The sequence below is a fragment of the Ceratosolen solmsi genome, unplaced genomic scaffold (genome assembly GCF_000503995.2).
Source record: "Ceratosolen solmsi marchali unplaced genomic scaffold, CerSol_1.0 scaffold56, whole genome shotgun sequence".
In the NCBI taxonomy this organism is placed as follows: Eukaryota; Metazoa; Arthropoda; class Insecta; order Hymenoptera; family Agaonidae; genus Ceratosolen; species Ceratosolen solmsi.
In genome coordinates this window covers 5174786-5198081 of record NW_011948425.1, presented here as the reverse complement: position 1 = coordinate 5198081, position 23296 = coordinate 5174786, and the positions used below count along the sequence as shown (strand labels likewise).

The 23296-nt window shown below is 33.4% G+C and overlaps 4 protein-coding genes across 5 annotated transcripts; all 4 read left to right on the top strand.

The window, feature by feature from the left end:
• The first annotated feature begins 829 nt into the window (after positions 1-829).
• Positions 830-3062, top strand: LOC105362915 (solute carrier family 52, riboflavin transporter, member 3-A-like). The gene is made up of 2 exons (XM_011500459.1): positions 830-1848; positions 1940-3062. The coding sequence occupies exons 1-2, from the start codon at positions 1637-1639 to the stop codon at positions 3018-3020; spliced, it is 1293 nt and encodes a 430-aa protein (XP_011498761.1). The 5' UTR covers positions 830-1636; the 3' UTR covers positions 3021-3062.
• Positions 3063-4586: 1524 nt separating this feature from the next.
• Positions 4587-5824, top strand: LOC105362916 (solute carrier family 52, riboflavin transporter, member 3-like). The gene is made up of 2 exons (XM_011500460.1): positions 4587-4663; positions 4752-5824. The coding sequence occupies exon 2, from the start codon at positions 4784-4786 to the stop codon at positions 5750-5752; it is 969 nt and encodes a 322-aa protein (XP_011498762.1). The 5' UTR covers positions 4587-4663; positions 4752-4783; the 3' UTR covers positions 5753-5824.
• A 1702-nt stretch (positions 5825-7526) lies between these two features.
• Positions 7527-10709, top strand: LOC105362917 (F-box/WD repeat-containing protein 9). The gene is made up of 7 exons (XM_011500461.1): positions 7527-7814; positions 8453-8612; positions 8876-9018; positions 9102-9331; positions 9502-9751; positions 9987-10262; positions 10369-10709. The coding sequence occupies exons 1-7, from the start codon at positions 7734-7736 to the stop codon at positions 10453-10455; spliced, it is 1227 nt and encodes a 408-aa protein (XP_011498763.1). The 5' UTR covers positions 7527-7733; the 3' UTR covers positions 10456-10709.
• A 2379-nt stretch (positions 10710-13088) lies between these two features.
• Positions 13089-22844, top strand: Tnpo (transportin 1). 2 transcript variants are annotated; one of them, XM_011500458.1, is made up of 14 exons: positions 13089-13815; positions 15389-15464; positions 15535-15714; positions 15794-16142; positions 16408-17000; positions 17279-17590; positions 17698-17935; positions 18013-18302; positions 18393-18491; positions 18570-18665; positions 19892-19967; positions 21022-21196; positions 21288-21414; positions 22495-22844. In XM_011500458.1, the coding sequence occupies exons 1-13, from the start codon at positions 13441-13443 to the stop codon at positions 21393-21395; spliced, it is 2967 nt and encodes a 988-aa protein (XP_011498760.1). In that variant the 5' UTR covers positions 13089-13440; the 3' UTR covers positions 21396-21414; positions 22495-22844. The 2 variants fall into 2 exon arrangements, with proteins under 2 accessions (XP_011498760.1, XP_011498759.1); XM_011500457.1 differs by having other exon boundaries at positions 13090-13815; positions 22492-22844.
• The last annotated feature ends 452 nt before the right edge of the window (positions 22845-23296 follow it).

Genomic DNA, 23296 nt, shown 5'->3' with positions numbered 1-23296 from the left:
TTAACATTATCCCTTAAACATATTACTGTAATGTACTTGTAACAAGTGCAAGTATATTTTTAAAATTATGATAAAATATTGAACTTATTAAATTATAAATCTATTTTACAGCTTCTAATTTAATTAAATCCTCGATCTCATAAATTTGTAAAATTTATTATTCGTTTTCATTGTTTTTTGAATATTTATTTCAAGATATGAATATTTTTAGTTGCAAAATTATATATTTTATTTAAAGCAGAACTTATGAAACGAAGTTAAAAATTAACAGTTACTTGGAAATTAGAAAATATACAATTACAGATAGGCATTGAGATGTTTTAAATATAAATTGAAATTTTTCGCACACGCATAAACGCACACTCAACGTCAATAATATTGTAATTGTATGGGATGTGCAATTAATTTAATCTTTTTACAATTATACAGTTTTTATAATAGCTTGTATATTGTTATATTTACTGAGCAAATTTTAATATATTCGATCGATCAATAATTTATTAAAATCGATCAGCGCCTTAAAGGAGCGATGTCTTTTAGATCTCACGCACTGCTGTCTAGACTTGATAATAGTTCAAGACTGTAATAATCAAGTTTAATGATAAATTTATTGCTAGTTAATTGCTTTGTCCCATACGTATGTACACGTATAAATGCGGTCGTTCGACCTCTTTTACGTACGCAAATATACAGTACAATTGCGACAATTACCATCACCTTGTATTGATATTTACACATATGAATGAAAAGTTAAAAACAATATCGTTAGCTAGAAAAACCTTCTATATAAATGCAACTCAATTAATAGTATTTACATTATTATTTGAAAAGTAAAATATTCTATTATCAATAATCGACATTCAATAATCTCAATCGTCATGAGCATTGGATTTCAAGTGGCGAATGCGCGTTATAAAAGATCGTGAAACGAGAATGAATCATGAAGTTACAATTTTGCAAGTAACAAATAGTGTGTAGATTCTTAAGAAAGCGAAGATATATTTTGAAGCACATCGGATGATTTTGACAATCGACATCTCGAACATTCAATTTCACTTTCGCCTTTCAACAACGTTATTGAGGTTATGTTAATGGTTGTCTAGTCAAGAACATTATACATAATAAAAATATTAAATAAAATAAATATTGATTGCTTTATTAAGAAAGAAGGACATCAAGTTGAACGTGATGTTGTAAAGTGTACTTATAAGTATCATTGCTTATGTACTTATCTAACCTTAAAGCAGACTGCATTTTTATGTTATTACTCAGCTTTTAAGTGGAATTGAAGCAATTTAGCAACTAACCGTGAATAAGTATGGAAAGAAAGAATTTATCAATAATTCCATTAGCCACTTAAAAGAGACTTCGAACGTTTCGCGTAGATTAACGGATTCAATAAAGTCGCTTCAGTTGATCATGACACGGCGAAAAGTTAAACTTCAAATATACGTGTATAAATTTATATAATTTTACAACTTGTATATAATGGGGATATTTGAGAATAGAAACAACATAAAAGAGAAAAGTACTTAAATAATAGGAATTCCATTATTTATTTAATTACATAGAGCTGGAAATATAAATTAACCAATAACAAATTCACCAAAGACTTTAAGAAATAATTAACATTACAATGCTTACGCAAAAACTAAATAATCGGAAAATTCTTGTGGATATTTTGGCACTTTTGTTTGGAATTGGTGCATGGGTCGGAGTCAACGGCATTTATGTACAACTTCCATTACTAGTTAATTCGGCGCCAGAAGGATGGAACCTTCCTGCTTATATGGTGATGATTGTACAATTTGCAAATTTAGGTCCCATTTTATACACTATTTATGTAAAGTAAGTCGTGTAATTTGTAATGCGTAAATCTTTGATAATAGTTAAATTAGCAGTCTGCCAATTTGTATTAATAAATTTATTTGTTTTGCAGGTATGTAACTTATGCAAAAGATCAGTGTATAATATATGGTTTATTAGGTATAGGATCGATATCAATTTATATTTTATCTTCAGTGTACAATAAGACGTCAGTGATTTTTGGAAATAAATATTCGACGGCGTTATTGAGTTTAATGTTTATTGCATCGTTTGTTGGTTGTACAAGTCCGGTACTTTTTACACCATATATGAGAAATTATAAAGAAATATATTTAGTTTCGTACTTAGTTGGAGAAGGCTTAAGTGGATTTATACCAAGTATTGTAGCTTTAATACAAGGTGTCGGTGGAAACCCAGAATGTGTAAATGTAACAAAACTAGGTTCGGAGTTCAAATTTGAAACTCGTTATCCAGATCCCAGATTTTCTTCTAGAACTTTCTTTATTTTTATAGGTAGTTTATTACTTTTAAGTTTCCTCTCGTTTGTAGGCTTAAATAATATTAATGTAGCAAAAAAAGAAAAGGTAAAACTGCCAGCTAGCACTGAAACATTACCAACCGATATGGATAATCCACCAAGTTATAAGACTACATCGGGCTGGTCGATGACAAACCAAAAATATGCCTTTCTATTAATTATGATGGCTGTGACTTGTTTATTAGGGAATGGAATTCTACCAAGTATACAATCTTATTCGTGCTTACCATATGGCAATATATCTTATCACTTAACAGTGACCCTAGCATCTATGGCTGGACCTTTAGCAATGTGCACAGGCTTTTTTATAAAAAATCCTAAAGTTAGTTTACTATCAGGCGTCATGTCAATTAATTTGGTGCTTTCTGTAATTGTTTTTTACTTGGCCGTACAGTCACCAACACCGCCGTTGCAGAATTCTTGGTTCGGAGAATTTCTCGTAGTATTACTATGGATATTAGTCAGTGGATTCAATGGGTTCATAAAAATGGGAATTACTACTTTATTTAGACCAGATCCGGGTAGAGGCTTGTATTACACCGGAGTTGCTACGCAAATTGGCTCTTTAATAGGAGCAATGACAACCTTTATTTTAGTAAATTATACAAAGATATTTCAAACATATTCCCCTTGCACTGCTTTGATAGATCATTAATCTTATTTCTTGGGTATTATTTACTTCTTAATTAAATTAATTTCCAACTTTTAAAATTGTTTTAAAAAATTGAAATCTTTTTCATTATAGTTGTTTTTGCAAATTGTCCTCGTTTATTCATATTAATAAGTTTAGAATTTCAAAAGATTCGTTATGAGCAATAAAAGCATCGATTTAAAATTGAATAAAGTTGATAAGATTGATAAACGAAGCAAATAAAATTTTAGTTACAATTAAACACTGAGTGTATTTAATTTCATTATTTTCATTATTATATTGCCAATTACAAGAAGACAATAATAAAGTTTTAAAAGTTCTTGGAGTATTAAAAAAAAAAATATATATATATATATATAGATTTAGCCGTAGTAAAATATTATGATCATAGCAGAAACTTTTACAAATTCTATAACAACTTCGTTTATTTTATTCAACTACTTAACTATAAATAACCGAATTTTAGTTTATCTTTATACACCGAAAATTCCAATTTCTATTATAATTTTGCATTTCAAAATAAAATAGACAGTCACAGTCTGTGACATTTCCAAACTCATTCTAAATAATTATCTCACATACTGCTTCGTTTATTTTGTAGTGATAATATGTTTGTTACATAATATCTTTTATAATTTATATAATCATTTTCTAATCAGTTCAATATAAAGTGTACTTAACTTCAAAATAAAGGTAGATATATTACTGCAAACTCAAAATCATGATAAGATACAAAATCCATGAATTAGCGAAGCGAAAAAAAAATACAAAAAACATAATTGTGTGTTTACGAAAAGTTATCTTTCCGAAGTTGTGTTAACGAATCTGCGATCACGCTCGAACAAAAATCAGTCTCATGATTATAATAAGTTAGCGTATTACGTTTGCATTACAATGAAGTGTCATCTGCTTTAGAGAGAATATCAAATTCAAGCAGTATGTGACAATAAACTAATAAACTAATCGTGCTGTTTAAATTTAATTAAATTTTTTCAATTAACTGTTCAAATAGAAGAATGTTACAAGCAGAACAGGATTATACCAAGAAATTATATAGTGATTTTGATAAAATTACAACTAGAATAAAAGGAGAAAAATCATCTGTGTAAGTAATAATAATAATGGCATTCAATACAGATATCAATTTTATATTAATTATTTTAGGAAAAGGTTTTATAAACATCTTACAATTAACGTAAAATTATTTACATAAGTTAGCATTGAAACCTATGAGCTTAATGTTTTTTCTGAATATAAAGATTCTTATTTTATTTTTATTTTGTATATTCAGATATGAGTGCGAAGAGCCAAAATTGTTGCAACGATATTCAGCTATGACTGTAATTGAAGAGAAATCTCTTTCGCAAGATAATGGAAGGAGCAGCATTAAGCCTTCTACGATTGTACATATATTAGTTATGATTTTTGGAACTTCTAGTTGGATTGGAATTAACGGCATTTTTATTCAACTTCCCATATTGGTAAACTCTTCGCCAGAAAGATGGAAACTGGCGGCATATCTAGTAATAATCATTCAAACAGCAAATCTTATACCAATTGTTTACAGTTTATTGCGAAAATTTAAATTTAAAATAAATGAGTCAAACTGCATATTAATAATGCTTGGAATCGACTCGCTTGTAATGGTACTTTTATCATTCTTCTATAACAAAATATCTACAATTGCTGGAAGCGAACATAGCATAGCACTGTTTGTATTAACTTTTTTTACAGCTGCTGTTAGTTGTACTAGCTCTATTTTATTCATGCCATACCTCAGAAATTTTAAGGAAATTTACTTAGTATCATATTTCATTGGAGAAGGCTTAAGCGGAGTTGTGCCAAGTGTCGTTGCTCTTGTGCAAAGCATTGGAGAAAGTTCAGCGTGTAATGATATTACTAAAGCGTCACACATTACACTTCCAAGATTCTCATCGCAATATTACTTTCTATTTATCTTTGGATGCTTAGTTTTATCCTCGATATCTTTTTCTCTATTGGAAAATCATCCATACGTGAAGAAGGAAAAAATATGTTTCTCAACATCAGACAATAATTCATCGAATAATGAGATTGAAAATTTTACTTGCGAACGACAGAGACCAGTATTATCCGAGCAGTCGATCATTGAAAATGATTTAATGAGAAATCATGCGTTTATACAGAAGTACGCAAAAACTAATAGCGGAGGAGCCTCAAATATTAGAAATCAATTAAAATTAAAAAATTTATATTTATATATTCTTTTGAGTATAATTTGTCTACTAGGTAATGGATTACTCCCGAGTCTCCAACCGTACTCTTGCATGTCTTATGGAAATATGACCTATCACTTGAGTGCTATTTTTTCACAAATTGCTAATCCCTCTGCCTGTCTTTTAGCCTTATGGTTTTTACCAAAAAACATAAAAGTGATTAATTTGTTATCCATTGTAATATTTGTTTTAAGCAGTTATATAATATATCTTGCATTGAATTCGTTGAATTCGCCTCTTCAAGATTCGAAAATTGGAGAAGTTTTAGTTATCCTTTCCTGGATTTTGTTAATAGGATTTATTTCTTATGTTAAATTAATCATTACATCAGTATTCAGAAGAAAATCTGAGAAAACTCTTTTCTTAGTTGGCGTTGCTATGCAAGCTGGCTCTGCGTGTGGTGCAATACTATCATTTATTGTAATTAATTATACAAAACTCCTCCAAGAATATAAGCCATGTTATAATTCAGTTAATTAATGTAAATGGCTTAATTTATGATTTTGATTTATTTTCGATTACTATTTGTCATATGTGCATGTAAATTAATGTGTCGTTTAATTCTTTTAAAAACAGTTAATCGTATAGTTCTTTGTTGTTTTACAAAAAAAAAAATTGTTTGCATAGCAGCGACAATAATTGATAAGTAAGATGTCCCAACCGTTATAGTAAAAAATTTATTGAATTAATACGCATTTTGATTTTGAAGATCATTTTGATTCATTATTATTGTTTATCATTATATAGAAAAAGACAAATGCATATGTGTTCCTTTAATCATTTGAAAATGAATCTGCCGTAGTATTTTAATAAAAAGATAATATTATCAAAAACAATTTTATAATATATTATTTTATAATTTTGTATTATCGTTTAAATGTCTAATTTTTTAGTACTTAGTAATAATTGTATAAACAGTTGTATTGCAGATCTATTTAAAGCAATTTTTTTATCTGTGATTACAAAGGCAGTAAACAAACAAATTTTAATATGTAGAGTAGAAGATTTTGGTGTACGAATGAAAGAGAAAAAAATCATATAATAATATTAAATGTGTGATAAATTTGTCTCTAATTAAACAAAAAAGTGCTACTAGAGTCAAATGGCCCAAATATATTTCCAAATAGAATAAAATATTATATGTGCATTATATTAAAATTTTAAATCAATTTATTAAAATGTTAAATATAAAAAATGTTGAAATATAATTTTTATTATATTATGATTTAATGTATTATGAATTTTATTGACCTTCGTTGAAAAACTAGTCATTCGTTAAAACAAAAACGGAAAATTAAATATCTATATCGTCGGTTAAAAAAATTGAATAGATATTTGAAAAATAATTGTGAATATGTTTCGCTATATAAATGAACCTATTTATATACTATTATTATACAAATTTTTGAACCTTTGTGTTGTGTCAAATTAAAAGCAGCGCTTAATCATAAATTAGTTAAACAGTCTTAGCCGACATTACTATAAATTTTATATAAAAGTCTATAGCTTAACGCGTTCAGCTTAGCGCGTTACTTAACAAAGTTGAAATTTTACATTATATTTTCCTTTTTAAATACATTTATGAGACACGAACATCCGTACGATAACATACGTTAAATATTAAATAGTAGAATGCAAAGCAATTTATTTTCAAAACTTCAAAATGAAATTTGTTACCATGTCCGAATGTAATTAACAATTTATATTTATTATCTAACGAATAATATTCGAACATATATATATATATATATGTATTGGCGTTTTTCAGAAGTAAAACTTGGTAATGTCTGTGATTATAAAAATAAGAGAAACTGCGCGCACACATACGCAAAAGCACACGCACACACGTTCCAAATAGCCATGCGAGCGAAAAAAACGAGGCCTTCGTCTCATTGGGTACACTATATTAGTACATGTGAAGGAGACACGCGAACTTTATAAAATAAATCAAGGTGATTAACCGAACGAAACGGCTGGCAAAAGTCACCGTCCTTGAAGGAATTCATTCAACGGCCCGTAAGCACAGACGAGCCAACTCAAACGACTTTTTCCATGTGTACATCATCGTTTGGGCGTACGTACATACGTACGCGCGCATCGATGCATGTGAATTTTCATTTTTACAGATCTTGGCGGCAGGCGGGAAGAGAAATCGCGTCGCGCGTGTCTCCTCCTCGCGTTGACTCATGGCTGCGTGCGTTTTAGTGCGTCCGACCGAGTGGCGTTGAGAGGAGTCGTGAGGAAAGCCGTTGGGGTCGCATTTGTAACGTAAATATAGAAAACACCTTGGGTTAGGTCGCGCGCGTAAGCCGATGCCATCGGCTCGAAGGCTGAGAGTCGCGACCGAAGAAAGGAGGACAAGGAGGGAAGTTCGGAGGACCTGGACGGAGCATTTTCAGTTGAATGGTGGCCGTGATCGTGAGGACGTGCGAACGACGATATCATCATCTCGACACCCACGATGTCCAAGGAGGAACTCGCGAGCTGCTCGGAGGAGAGTCTCGGGAAGGGAATCCTGAATCTCATTGATCTCCCGGTTGAAGTCAGTAAACTTATTTTTATATATATATATATATACATATGCGTGCATGCTATATCTATATATACATATATATACGTGTATACACGCGCAAACACACATACACACACACATATATATATATATATATATATATATATATATATATATATATATAAGTTATTTTCCCTTGCGAGCGATCGGGCAAAACCTTTGTTTACGACTCGCACCAACAGTCGATTATAATGGCGCGCCCCTACATTTTACCGACCATTATTATTATTACCTTCCTTTCACTATTTCTCTCGAGCGCGTCGCCGAATCTTGCGAGTAAAGGTAATCTCGCGAATAAAAATGCCCCGTACTTTATCTAGGTTAGCTATAAGATGGCAAAACATCGCAGCCTACTTTTGTTTGTTTTCAACATAATATTTGATCAGCTGTTTGTCGCCATTTTTAAAGTTCTTACAAGAATTTTAAACCACGTTGCTGTTTGTTTTTTATTTGAATTCGTAGGTAAATGTATATACAAGCATATGGGAATTGCATCTCTTACGACTATCCGTACGAATAGAATAAAGAAATATATTAAATGTGCTTCGTGTAAGGATTAATTCTATGCTCACTATCGACACAATCTTAAAATAAGCCAATTATTACAGATATTTTTACACATTTGTTCATTTTTGGATGCTTCGAGCTTAGTTCATGGCCTAAGTTTGACGTGCAAGCAGTTCCATTATATACTTAATGACAATTCTATATGGAAAGTGAGAATTAGCCAAATTTGGCCAAACGTTAGTTATCCAACTTTACCTACTGGTAAGTCAATGATACTTTTATTAAATTTTACTTTTATAATATTTGCCCCGATCGTAATATTTTTTACTAAACGTCTCGTCGTAGTCGTCGTGTTATGTATTGTGCATTAAAATATGTTTCTAGTACATCTCGTTACGCCCTAATTAAAAACAAAAAATGTTATTTTAAATAATCACGAGTGTTTGAAGACGTATAACCTAAATTATTACCAACAGCCTTTAACTTGGCCTTATAATGTGTAAAACGGAAGCTTTTATTTTTAGTTGACAAGGATGAACTGTTTTGGAAATTGTCGTGCGTTGCTATCGAGAGACAAACGAAGCTATGGAGAAATAAAGATTTATTGGAAAGAATATCATTGAATAACGCTCATTACAGCACCATCGATGGACTTTTGTTAATGCATGTAAATATATAAGAAAAATCACAATTCCACTTTATACTGTAACAAAATTTATCCATCGCGTTTGTCTAATAATTAATTTACAGGGTGGAAGTATATGTATATCGGGTGGAAGGGATCGCTCATTAGTTTTGTGTCATTTGTCGAAAGACGAATGTGGCCATCATGAATCAATAACGGTCAGCAATGCCCACGATGGATGGATTTGGGATTTGACTGCTATAAATAATACAATTTACAGTTGTAGTTGGGACCGATCGGTTAAAGCATGGTCAATAACAAACAGTGGATTAATACCCGTAACAACATATGGAATGTACTTGAGCAAGCCACATGAACATACTATTGAAAATAATATCTTAAATAAGTTTACTCTTTATTTCATTAATTGAAAACTTATTTTTGAGCCTTCGATTATTTAACAAAAAGTATTAAACGTTTGTCGAACAATAGATAATCCCTTGAAAAGATTTTAATATTTTTTAGGATTGTTCTCGGTGCTCTGCTATGTGTTACTTCCTGCCCGAAATTGGCGCTTTTTGCAACAGGCTCTTATTGTAAAAAAGTATTAGTTTTCGATTCTCGTTCTGGTCATACACCAATCACAAAATACCAACCTCATCAAGGAGCTGTTATACGACTAGCAATGAATTCCAATTATATTCTTTCAGCAAGCGAAGATAAGACTGTAAATATATGGGACCAAAGGGCTGGACGAACAATGAAATCGATCACAGTAATTTAAATACCAATTATTTAATAATAGTGTTAAAGATCCGCATGAAATTATAAAGATTTTATAAATTATGTATAAAACATTAACGCTCGTAATATCAATTATTAAATTTCGCAATTTCAACTTTTCAATGTCCATTCTAAATGAGCATTATAAATTATTCTTGTGTTTATATTTCACCACAATTTTAATAACAATATATTGATATGATAAAATAAAAGTTATTATTTTGCAGATTTCAAAAGAGTCATTCCCAAGGAGTATGTATATGCAAGAAGAGATAGTATACGTTGGTGATGCCAATGCAAAGCTACACATATTAGATCCAAAACAGGATTTCGAACCTGTCAAAAGTTACAAGACTAATCATTTAAAAAGCATTACAGGTATTTACGTTGATTCTGGATGTTTAATAACAAGTTCATTAGATAGGACTGTGCAAATATCGAGTCCCACTGATCCACCACAGACGCTGACATCCTTACAATACAGTAATGGCGAAATAGCAAGTGTAAGTGTGAATAGTTTCGCGATTATTTTTAATTTCTTAATCGTGTACTTATAAGTGAATTTAATGTTATAATAAATATAATACTATGTACTTTATTTTGTAATAGATTGATTATTTGAATGAAGTACTCGCTGTTTCCGGTGTAGATAATATAGAAATTTGGCGACCAAAAGCTAGAACTATGTGTTCTTAAGTTGTTTAACATTACGTAATAATTTGAATAATTTAACACAAACATCATACGGCATAGATAAACTGTATAAGACTTGCTAATTAGCTAATGTATTTTACATTTATATTGTTTTTATTAAAAATGTTTCATATTGCTTTTACTAATTTAAAATGTATGCATTATTTGTTTTTATAATGTGTTAATTTGTTAAAGCCTATGCACATCTATACATGCGAGTATGCATACGCGCACGCATACATGCGCGCCCGAACGCACGCGCGCGCACACACACACCTGTATACATAAAGATTATATATAAATTTGTTAAAAAATGTAATGGGCGTGCGTGTGTGCGTTCGTGCGTGCTGCGCGTGCGTGCCTGCGTTTACATGTATGTATTTATACGAAAAATATAATATTTATTAAACATTTTTTAAAATCGTTTTCAAAATAAACACTTATTTTTTATATTTTCCTCCAATATATTATTTAATTAAATCAAAGTGAAAGCAAAAATATATTTTTTTTCGAATGATTAAATTCAATAATAACTTGATAATTATTATTTTCTAATTCATTTATAATATACATGCGCGTATTTAAAAATATTTAATAATTTTATCAACACAAGGTGTAGTTAAGTATTTCACTCATTACGACTCTCATTAGCAAATTTAACGTTACATAAATATCAAATTTTTTTAATCGGCCCATTAAACAATTTATATTTATTACTGAAATAAGGAAAATATAGCTTAACGAATACAAAACAAAGAATCATATTTTATTTCAGATAAGTACGAATAACAAATGATTCATTTCTTCTTAAAATATTCAATATCACATTTATTTATTTACTTTTAACTTACGAAATACTGCATAGCCCAATATTATCATTAAAGTATCGCCGTACAATAATAATAATAATAATAATAATAATAATAATGATGATGATGATGATGATGATCTTTCGCGTTGGAAACGTGAAAAAGTAAAAAAAGAATAAAATAGATAAATCATAATAATAAAAAATATTATTGCAATTAATATCGTTTGAACGAGCTAGATAAGTTTGCAGAACAAAAATATGGGATTATCGTTCCTCAATACGAATATAATTGAGTAACAGTAAAATAATGTTTGAATTCAATGTCAAAGGCAATCGACGGAATGAAGGGGAGACTAATGAAATTATAGAAAGTCGCCCAAAATCAATCTACGAAAACTTCGTTCCCGTACATATTCTAATAAATATATTATAATGATAAATATGTAATAATTAATCAACTAATGAAACTACAACTACAACTGATTGATCAGTGACAACAATTGTGAAATATCGGCTCTGTATCACTGAATTTAGATAAACTGTATAGAGCAATAGTGAGTGGCTGCAGGTAGTAAATGTGGAATTAGAATCAAGTGGTTGACTGACTATACACATAATTTATTACTTAATCGTTAGACCTATAACGGTATTTTTCTCTTCTGTCTGTAAGCGACTACCATTTGCCTGTAATGCTGAATGGGAAAATGCATTTGTTAAGTTCGTGACGGTCGCACCAAATAAGAAAATGATATTTCAATTCATACGAAAAATCAATATAAAACCCTTTGTACGGCTGAGAGTAATAGAATAATAATCTTGGCTATTTAAAGTACAATGTTACCCATCTAACGAACGGGATGGTTAATAACTTTTTGTTGCCCAGTTTAAATAAACAATATCAGTGCTACTGAAAAGCCTAAACGTATGTGTTTGAAGAATGATTTATTCGACATTCGAGTACATTGTATTTGTATGTATGAGCATCGTGTAATGTCACGCCATACGTATAAATGCAATTAAGTGGCGCATAAAAAAAAATTTCCGCCTATCGATCTTTCGGCTCGCCAAAAAAAAAAAAAAAAAAAAAAAAAAAAAAAAAAAAATACTATCCCCGCTTCCTTCGTCGATGATCGAATTACGAACCATCGTATAATTAATTAAATTGTAAAAAGAAAAAAAATAATAATAAAAATAATAAAAAAGAAGAAGAGATAAAAGAAAAATGAAGAGAAAAAAAAAGAATGAAAGAAAGAAAAACGAGGAGGAGAAAAAAAACATGTAAACTTAATAATAATAATATTACTAATATATAATATATATAATAGTAATAGTAACAGTAATAATTATAATCGTCGTTATCACAATGCATTAAGTGCTTTAATAATAATGTGAGGAGGATAGGGTCGAGATTAATATTGAGCGGCGGTATCGACGACGCCAACGTAAGGGGGCCGCGAAGAGCGAATGTTTATTAATGGTCGGCATTTGTCGAAATATCGAATATTGTAGGATTTTGCCTTTCCATTTATAATAATCGTGTCGCGCGAGTCGGCAGTTGGCATTGAATATGCTTAACGGGCAAATTCAGAGGCAAGATTTTTTAAAGAATAGATAGAGAGCGTAACGCGAATAATAGTAACAGTACTAGTATTATTGATAGTAGTTGTAGTTATCGTAGTAGCTGAAGTAGTATTAGTATTAGTAGTAGTATTAGTAGTAGTAGTAGTAGTAGTAGTAGTAGTAGTAGTAGTAATAGCAGTAACATAAGTAGCAATAGTGGCAATAGTAGCGGTGGTGGTGGTAGTAGTAGTAATAGCGCGAATAAAAATATCGTTCAAAGGAAATCGTCCGGACGCGTTATCGGCCTGCCAATAAGTAAGCTAGGCAAAGCTACGAAATGCGAGGCTAAGAAGTGGAGACGGGTCAACGAGGATAAAAGGTCAGGTCCGCCAATTTTAGGAAAAGGAAAAATCAATAATCAGGCGGGCGCGCGGTGCTCATTTGAATTTGGCGGCGCTCGCCCATAAAGCGGAACTGCTCGTCTGCTAATTCAGGGGCCAAGCGCTCAACTGTTCGTACAAGTCGGCGTAAAAAAGGTCGAAAGTTCTGGCCGGCGGAGCTGGGAAAACCGCTTCCGAAGAGTCAGAAGCTCGAGATTGCGCTTCGTCGGCGAGGAAATGCGTGGCACGCTGGGCGGCGGTGGCGGCGGCGGCGGTGGCGGCGGCCTCGGGGCCACGGGCCGCAAGAAGGGCTCGACCTCCACGTCGCCATCGGAGCTCACCGTTATGAGCCACCAGGAGCGCACGGCCAACGCGGCGGCGCGTAGCAGCGGCGACGGCTATTCGGTACTGGCGAGCGGCGCCCGCGGTAGTGGGGGACTTCCGTTTGCTCGCGGCGAGGTCAGACGAGACGGCTGGCTGCGCTCGGTGCTGCTCTTGAAAAGTACGATGAAAATGGCGTGGCAACCGCAAGAGGAAGGACTAAGACAAATCCTGACGCTGCTCAAGGAATCCCAGAGTTCGAATACGGAGATACAGCGCGCCGTGCACCAAGTATCCTTTTTCTGCGATTAACAAATCACGGGCACTCTTGCCCCCTTATCACTAAGCCCTGTGCGACGCACGCACCGCTTGCTTTCCAATACTCGCGTGTTTCGTGTGTTTCACGGGGGCGCGCAAGCCTTCCTCGCCATTTTTCCCTTCTATCTCTCTCTCTCTCTCTCTCTCTCTCTCTCTCTCGGATTCTCGCTCTCCCATCGACTTTCTCCCTTCTACCCCCAATTCCATCGCGCGCTCTCTCTCTCTCTCTCTCGCTCACTCTCCTCCCCCTCCCGCTCTCTTTCTCTTTCACACTCACACTCACTATATCGTTCTCTCTCTCTCTCTCTCTCTCTCTCTCTCTCTTCACCCCGTCTAAGTCTTATCTGTCTCTCTCTCGTTTTCTCCCTTCATCCTATCTGTCTATCGCATGCTCGTCTGCAAGCAGCAAACGGTAAAAATAATATTAATTTAAAAATTGCCAATATTGCTTATAAATCGGGATGCTCGCCGTCGTGTGTGCCTGGCAGCGAGATTAGTCGTTATCGGTGACAAGTTGATGTGGATACAATGGTTACTCATGGGTGCACCGTAAGGTAGCAGGTGAGCGCGAGTGAGGAAACGACGAGAGTGAGAAACAAGGGCGTCCAGCAGGGATGTGTGTTTACGATTATTTCCTTATTTTGCGCGCATCGGACCGTGTCGAGAATTACGACTGGTTCGTCCTAATGATGATAATGAGATTCTGATTTCTTTTAATTTTCGTTTTTTTTTTTTTGGCCATTTATTCATTATTTTTCTTGTTTTTATTTTTTATTTTTATTTGTTTTTGTTCGTTATTTATTTTTTTGTGTTTTTATTTCTTACAAGCAGGCCAATGAAATCGACGTCGACTTCTTTGATTATTCGTAACGGTCTCCATCTATCCCTATCTCATTCTCACTTGCTCACTCACTTACTCACTCGCTGGCTCGCTTACTCAAACGCACTCATTCTCTCTCTCTCTCTCTCTCTCTCTCACTACCTACCTATTTATCTGTTTATCTATCTATATATATATATATATATAGATATATATATATAGATATATATATATATATATATATATATCGATGACTCTTGACTCTCTTATTATCCCTCCTCCTACGTCTCAATCTTATCATGCCTCGCAAAATTTAAATATCCATATCTCATTTCTGTTCTTTATTGACACTACCAACTCTCGATCCTTCTTACGCAGTGACTACACGTCCTCCAATCGTCGCTGAAAAATATGTTCAACAATTTTTTGCCCCTCTCTATTGCCTTTCTCCGTCATTTGTGCGTGCGTGCGTGCGTGCGTTGCGTCTGTCACGGTATCGACTGACTAGCTTGGCTGGCGAAATTTTCTTTCTATACTGAAAATTTACGCTTCGCTTAATCGGAAATCCCTTTCGAAATTTCATGATATTTATGCATGTGGCATATGCCAAGCGCGAAATATTGATTTCACTGTTTAGCCTCGATTTTTATTTACTATATTAATTAATGCATTCAGTTTTATGTGTCACGGTTTTTAGAATATTTTCCATGATGTATTTGTTAATAGAAATTGGACGAGCTGAATAAATTTCCAGATTTCAATAATTATCTTATCTTTGTTTTAACAAAATTAACTTCCGAAGGTAATACTTTTTTATTCTTTTGGCGTAATCGCAACGAGGAATTATTTATATCGTTTAATTTTTATGGCAGATGAAACTACAAGATCTTTGAGTGGCCTTATATTAAAGAACAACGTTAAAGCTCACTTCAACAAATTTCATCCCGAAGTTACAGAATTTATAAAGCAAGGATGTCTCTCGGCGGTAAGAGATCCCTCTCCGCTGATTCGAGCTACCGTTGGCATTGTGATCACAACCATTACATCGAAAGGTAGTGGATCGCTACTATTTTTAATTAATTTATATCATCGATTTTGAGATGCGAGCTTTGATTTTTATTATATCGATAGGTGATCTGGCAAGTTGGCCCGAGTTGCTTCCAGCACTTTGTCAAATGTTGGATTCCCAAGACCAGAATGTTTGCGAAGGGGCGTTTAGCGCCCTTCAGAAAATTTGTGAAGATTCATCGGAGCAGCTGGAAGCTGACATAGTTAGTCATCCATTGAACGTTTTAATTCCAAAATTTTTGCAATTCTTCAGACACAGTTCACCTAAAATTAGATCTCACGCTATTGCTTGCGTTAATCAGTTTATCGTTCATCGTGCGACAGCTCTCATGATGCATATAGATTGTTTTCTTGAAAATCTTTTCTATTTAACAACAGACGATAATCCTGAAGTGAGAAAAAATGTTTGCAGGTTTGTATTAATACATATACATGTATAATTAATTGTTGTGATTCATTGTTTATATATTTGGAACATTAATTATCCAATAAACTTGAAAAGAGGGCAGAAATAAAAAAAAGAACAGAATAAAAAGGTTAGCAATTTAAATTTCATATAAAAGAGAATTTATTGCCACCGATAGTTGATTCATAAAATTTGCTTCCCTTTTTATAATAATGGATGATAATGTCACGACAATTGAGATTCACATAAAATAATAATAATTCTTTCGCAGAGCATTGGTAATGTTATTAGAAGTTCGAATGGATATATTACTTTGTCATATGCACAATATAATTGAATACATGCTGATGAGAACTCAAGATTCAAACGACGGAGTTGCTTTAGAAGCTTGTGAATTTTGGTTATCGCTGGCTGAGCAATCTCTTTGTAGAGAAGTTCTTGTGTCTCATTTACCCAGATTAGTTCCTGTTCTTGTAAAAGGCATGAAATACTCTCAATTAGATATTGTTCTTCTGAAAGCCGATGTTGAAGAGGATGAAATGATTCCCGATAGAGAAGAGGATATCAGACCTCGATTCCACAAATCTAAAACACATCACTCCAATTCATCTATGATGAAGCACATAGACGAAAATGGTAGCTACGACGATAAAGATCTGGATTCCGAGGATGGAGGTGATTACGATTCTTCGCTTAGTGATTGGAATCTGAGAAAGTGCTCTGCAGCTGCACTGGATATGTTGGCTGGAGTATTTAAGGAAGATCTCTTACCAGTATTGGTACCTATTCTTAAAGAAACCCTTTTCCATCAAGAATGGGTTATTAAAGAATCAGGAATTCTTGCATTAGGAGCAATTGCAGAAGGTAAGAAATTCTTACGCTATAAATATTTACAAAACAGTATTGATTAGTTAATATATATATTTGTTTATCCATCCATCCATTTATTTATGCATATGCAAAATAAATGCAAATATGTAATAAAAGCATAGCGTTAGTGTATCGAGACTTATGCTATGTTATTAGTTAAATAAGCGTTCAATCGTTGTCGCTCATATGAACAATAATTAATTCTATTAATTGATCGTTAAGTGTTTTATTGTTCTTCGCTGTGACTTAACGAAACCAAAACTATTTTCTAGGTTGCATGTCGGGTATGCTACCCCATCTATCAGAAATTATTCCATACCTAATCAATTGCTTGAGCGACAAAAAGGCATTGGTGCGATCTATCACATGCTGGACGCTGAGTCGCTATGCCCACTGGGTTTGCGCCCAGCCACACGATACTTATTTGAAACCTTTAATGACTGAACTTCTGAAAAGAGTGCTGGATGGTAATAAACGTGTTCAGGAAGCAGCTTGCTCCGCATTTGCAACACTCGAAGAAGAGGCATGCACAGAATTAGTTCCGTATCTTGGCTTCATCCTGGAGACACTTGTATTCGCTTTTAGTAAGTTTGGCCATTTTTTCTTTTTTATTCTCAAAGTTTTTGAAGACTTTTATTTATTTTGAAGTTGACGATTAAAAACAATTATTATAATCGCCGTATTTTAACAGGCAAATATCAGCATAAAAACTTATTGATTCTGTATGATGCAATTGGTACGCTAGCCGATTCTGTTGGACGCCACCTGAATAAACCAGATTATATAAATTTGCTTATGCCGCCATTAATCAATAAATGGAATGTTTTGAAAGACGAGGACAAAGATTTGTTTCCGCTTTTAGAATGTTTGTCCTCTGTGGCTTCGGCCCTTCAATCTGGCTTTCTGCCATATTGCGAGCCAGTGTATAGGTATACTTTTCCGTTTATGACATTCCAGTGGTCATTTCCGTTTCATTGGACGATAACACTTTGTTTAAAACTTTTAGGAGATGCGTATCATTGGTAGAGCAAACTCTAAATCGGCATTTGGCTTATACACAGAATCCAGACCACTTTGAGCCTCCGGATAAAGACTTCATGATTGTAGCTCTGGATCTGCTAAGTGGACTGGCCGAAGGTTTAAATGGACACATGGAGTGTCTTGTTGAGAATAGTAATGTTATGCAATTACTTTATCAGTGCATGCAGGATCATTTGCCGGAAGTTAGACAGAGTAGTTTTGCGCTTTTAGGCGATTTAACAAAAGCTTGTTTCCAACACGTACTTCCCTGTATACGTAAGTTTTTCTTTATACTTAACGATTTTACAATCTATGATTCTTACAGTCGATTAATTTGCCTAATGTCGCTTGACTGTCGCATTGCAGCGGACTTTATGCCTATCCTAAACCAAAATTTAAATCCAGAATACATTTCAGTATGTAATAATGCAGCATGGGCTATTGGAGAAATTTCTATAAAACTTGGTACGACCATTATCATCATAAAGATTTTACATTATCGATGTCTTCATTTTATTTTATAATTTTTTTTACTTTCTCTAGGTCCTGATACGAGCTCGTACAGTCTTTTGGTTTTGTCACAGCTCATTGAGATAATTAATAAACCAAATACGCCAAAGACTCTTATGGAGAACACCGGTGAGTAATAATTCAACGCAATATACTAATAATACTTTTATTTCTATTTCTTCTCATAGTATTTTTCATTAATTAAAAAATTACATATTTTACATGATTTACTTTAAAAAAATAATAACATGTATTGTTCTAATAAAACATTTTCAGTTTGTGTTATAAGCTCAAGACAAAATAATTATGAGTATGCTTTACGTGATTTAACGAATAGGTATTGATCCAAATTAGGCTGACCCAAAAATATCAGGCGACACTCGGACATTTTAGTTAATGATTATTTCATTAAATTATTATGTTTGTTTTTATCTTTTGAATTTTCTTATTATTATTTCTTTTTTTTTATTGCTTTATAATTTATTATTATTATTATTATTTTTTTTGTTGTTTTTTTTTGTTTTTTTGTTTTTTATTATTTTTTTTTTTTTTAATGAAAGACCTTTAGCAGACCACACGTCGGAATTATCTTTAGTAAAAGTGTGTGCACGTTTATCAGCGTAAAGAATATCACTTATTTTCATAATTTTGCTCAGTGGTGTGCGATTGCCTCATGGCCGAACGTATTTGTTTAACATACTTTATAAAATATCCAGAACAACAACAACAACAACAACAACAACAAAAAAAAAAAAGAAAAAAACGAAAACAAGCATCGAAACACAAAGTTATTATTTTTGCAAGAGCGTTATATTTCGTTTATATTTATAAATCACCACCAATCGCAAGAGAGCACATTTGAGCAATATTTCTTTCAAGACAAAATAATTGTGCATTTTGTATTAACGTATACGACAAGGTGATGAATAAAATTACTCACTATTAGTTCTGAACGAATAAGCATTAATTAAAGCATAAAATAAGTAATAAATTTGGAAATTTTCGTGCACCTGCTCAACTGTGCAAAATAAATTCATCTTCATAATTGTTTGTAAATATCATGGGCTCGCACGCTGCTACCTAATTTTTATTATTATTTTCAGCAGCTACAATAAAGCACGGTATTGCCTATGTTAACTGTTGGTATCTGACATACTCACCTGTGTTTACATTGTGTATTGATTGTTAACATTAATTAATTATGGTTAATTGATTTCGTATTAATTAAAGTTATAAGCAACATATATTCGCCTGAGTTCACTGTTGGTTCGCTATCAGTTTGTCTTATTGTTTGTGTTTCCGGTCACTTCACTACACTTCACTTGCCTACTTACCGAAATGAAATGAAACCGTAGCCATAACGATCGGTCGCCTAGGTTATGTGTGTCCCCACGACGTCGCCCCCATGTTACAGCAGTTTGTCCGACAGTGGTGTGTAAATTTTTTTATTATTATCTTCTATTATTCAATTACTTATATTCTATTTTTTATTATTAGCACTTTATTCAAATATATTATTATTAATTTTTAAGTACATTTTAAATTGGATTCTATGGAAATTCACGATTTCAATTTTAAGTGTGAGGATAAGTAGTTATATAAACGAGTGTGCAATTACAAATTGGAGGAAATCTTTGTACAACGTTTACAATGATTTCTGCCCGCCTTTTGCTTTTACCTACAAATTGCAATAATGAGCAAAGACTAAGAATTAAACGAACGAACAATAGAGGTAGATGAGAGTTGAATTTTCAAAGATCCGCAATTAATTTTCTTCAGTTTAAACATTTATTTGTGAACTTAATTTGTCGCTCCGTAAGTATCAGAGGGTAATAAATAATATTCAGTCTGGATGACATTCGCTGACATTCGCTGACATTCGCTGATATTTGTAACACACGCGAATCTCTTTTCACTCTTTTGTTTCATAAGATTTATACTTGGCGCTGCGATGTAAATCCTTTCTTTTTTACCTCCAGAACATTGCCATTCTATTCTTGCCGTCTGACATAAATGAGCGAACGACGAATGAGAACAAATTGCCATTAACGTAAACCCAACCTATGAACTTTTTATTACTACGGTATCCACTGACGATGCCAATCACTTTAACAACCAAATTCTTATTAATCAATATGGCATCTGCTTTTATCGTCACAGTCGACAGCACAAAAATGTCTATTACTCGTAATGCGTCTTATTCGCAGAAATTCTCATAACTACAATAGCATTCAATTTGTCCAATATTGTTTTCATAAATTCGCAATGTTACGATCTCCAATTAATACTGTAATACGGTAATTCCATCTAATTGACCATCAAGCAGAAAAACTTTTCACAAACTTTTGCAAATCACGCACTTCTAGTCGTCGCACTTCTGATAATATAAGTTTGAATAAAAGTTTTGAAATAATATGGTAACATCCATGCCTCTTACATTATTATGGATTCGAATAAAATTTTAACAATATCTTATAATGAACAGGTGCATTTCGTTAAGAAATATTCGTGATAACGAAGAGAAAGATTCCGCGTTTCGAGGTATGTGTCAAATGATAGCTGTTAATCCGGGTGGAGTTGTTCAAGATTTCATATTCTTCTGTGATGCCGTTGCATCATGGGTAACACCTCGTGATGATCTTAAGGACATGTTTCAAAAGGTACATTCACACATAATTCGATGAGCGTAAGCTCGTAACGAGAAGCCAATTGAAAGGATAATGAAATAACGAGTGTTTACCATTTCCCTAGATATTACATGGATTTAAAAATCAAGTTGGACCAGAAAACTGGAGGCGATTTTCAGACCAGTTTCCAGCGCAACTTAGAGAGCGACTTCAAAATATGTACGGCGTCTGAACAACCCCGCCTACAAATGGTAAGTTTCGTGACCTATTTTCAACTATAATGGTAATTAAGTGCTGCGATACTAAGAGAGAAGACGTGCATATGTGAAATACAAAGCAACCAGATGAATATGATAATGAATTTTAATTAAATCAGAGACAATCAACATTTATTATTTAATGCGTGTCTTTTGCCTGCCTGACTAATAATTACTCATAAAATATAAAAAAAAACAATAAATAAATAACAATAAAATTCACGTAACGAATACTTAAATAAATCATTGAATTATTATGAGTTAATTATGAATTAATATCTTTTCTATAGAATCTTACATCATGCGATTACAAAAATTGTAGAAACATATGATAAGCTTAAGATTTTATATATATATATATATATATATATATAAAATTATAAACATTTAACGAGCCATTCATACGTTAATTAAGAGTTTGCCGCCGGCACGAGGCGGGCGGGGGGGGGGGGGGGGCGGAGCTTTTGCAAAAAATAGCTGAGCGAGCTCGTGTCGTAAGCTAATACGGTAGAAAAATAAAAAAAATAAAAAAAATTGAAAAAAATTAAAAGAGCAGTAGCTCTATAAATATAGTTCCAAGACTGTGCTACAAGAGAGCATTGATAGAAATAAAGTTAGAATCCGTCCCCCGAAATACATCCTCCTGTATCTTTAGTACCTTAATGAAATAAAAAGACAAGCAGCTATATTTAGCGTACTGTCTCTTTTGAACATAATAATAGTTGTAACGGATACAGTGGTCATAAAGTCTATAGTTACGTCGTATTAGAATCGTTAGCCTCTACTTCAGACTCGACTATTATACTTCGTATCCCATTCTTTCTTTATGCTTTGTCGAAAGAACGCTGCACTTTGCGAATAATAATGCGCCCGCGCGCGCGCGCGAGAGAGAGTGTGTGTACGTGTGTGTGTGTGTGTGTGCGTGCGTGCGTGCGGTGTGTACGTGTGTGTGTGCGTGCGTGCGTGCGTGCGTGCGTGCGTGCGTGTGTGAAAGAGTGAAATAGATAGATACATACATACATAAAATACATAAGCAAAAGAGATGCATTAATGAGTTTAAATTTTTTTCAGAAGGCCGCTTTAAAGAGCAGGCCGAACGGGGTTGGGCGGGGACTAAAAACGTGGGTGATCAGGGTGGGTGGGTGAAACCACGGCCTCTTCTCATCAACATCATCGTCGTTATCGAGTCATGGTCACCGTACCGGCGAACTCATCGTCGGGCCCTCCTGGGGATAAGAGCAAAATCTGCCCGTGCGCCGTAGACTGCAGCGATAATTAGGCACTGACAGAGAGCAACGTGAGCAAGGGCTAAAATAAAAGAAATAAAAATATGCAATTAACACTTCGAGATAGTAGAGGAATTATAAAGAGCAGAGTGAGGAAGAAAAAACGACACAGGAACAATTAGCAAAACAAAACAAATAACAAATGGCCGAGAAGAAAACCGAGTGGGTAGGGAGGGGGGGGGGGGGGGGGGGGGGGGGGGGGGGGGGGATGGGGGGGGTTTTTTCTTTGTGGAGCTTTGACCACTTAAAAATGTATAAGGTATCGTAATTGACACAGTTTGCGTAAAAAAAATAAATCTTTTGAACGATACCTTGGATGTGGACATGCGACTGGATTTAAGTGTACGTTTGTAAAATTAATTTAACATTATTTGATAATGGTTTTAAGTTTGTAGCAATGATATTTGATAAACTGTCACGACTACTGAAATATTTAATTTTATGACAATTGGAGACCACTTAAAGTCGAGTTGCAAAATTTAACGACCAAAACGTCGATTTTATTATTTTTATATATGTACGCGATACAAGTGGTTTAATTGTATTACTAATAAAAAAAAAAAAAAAAAAAAAAAAAAAAAAAAAATAAT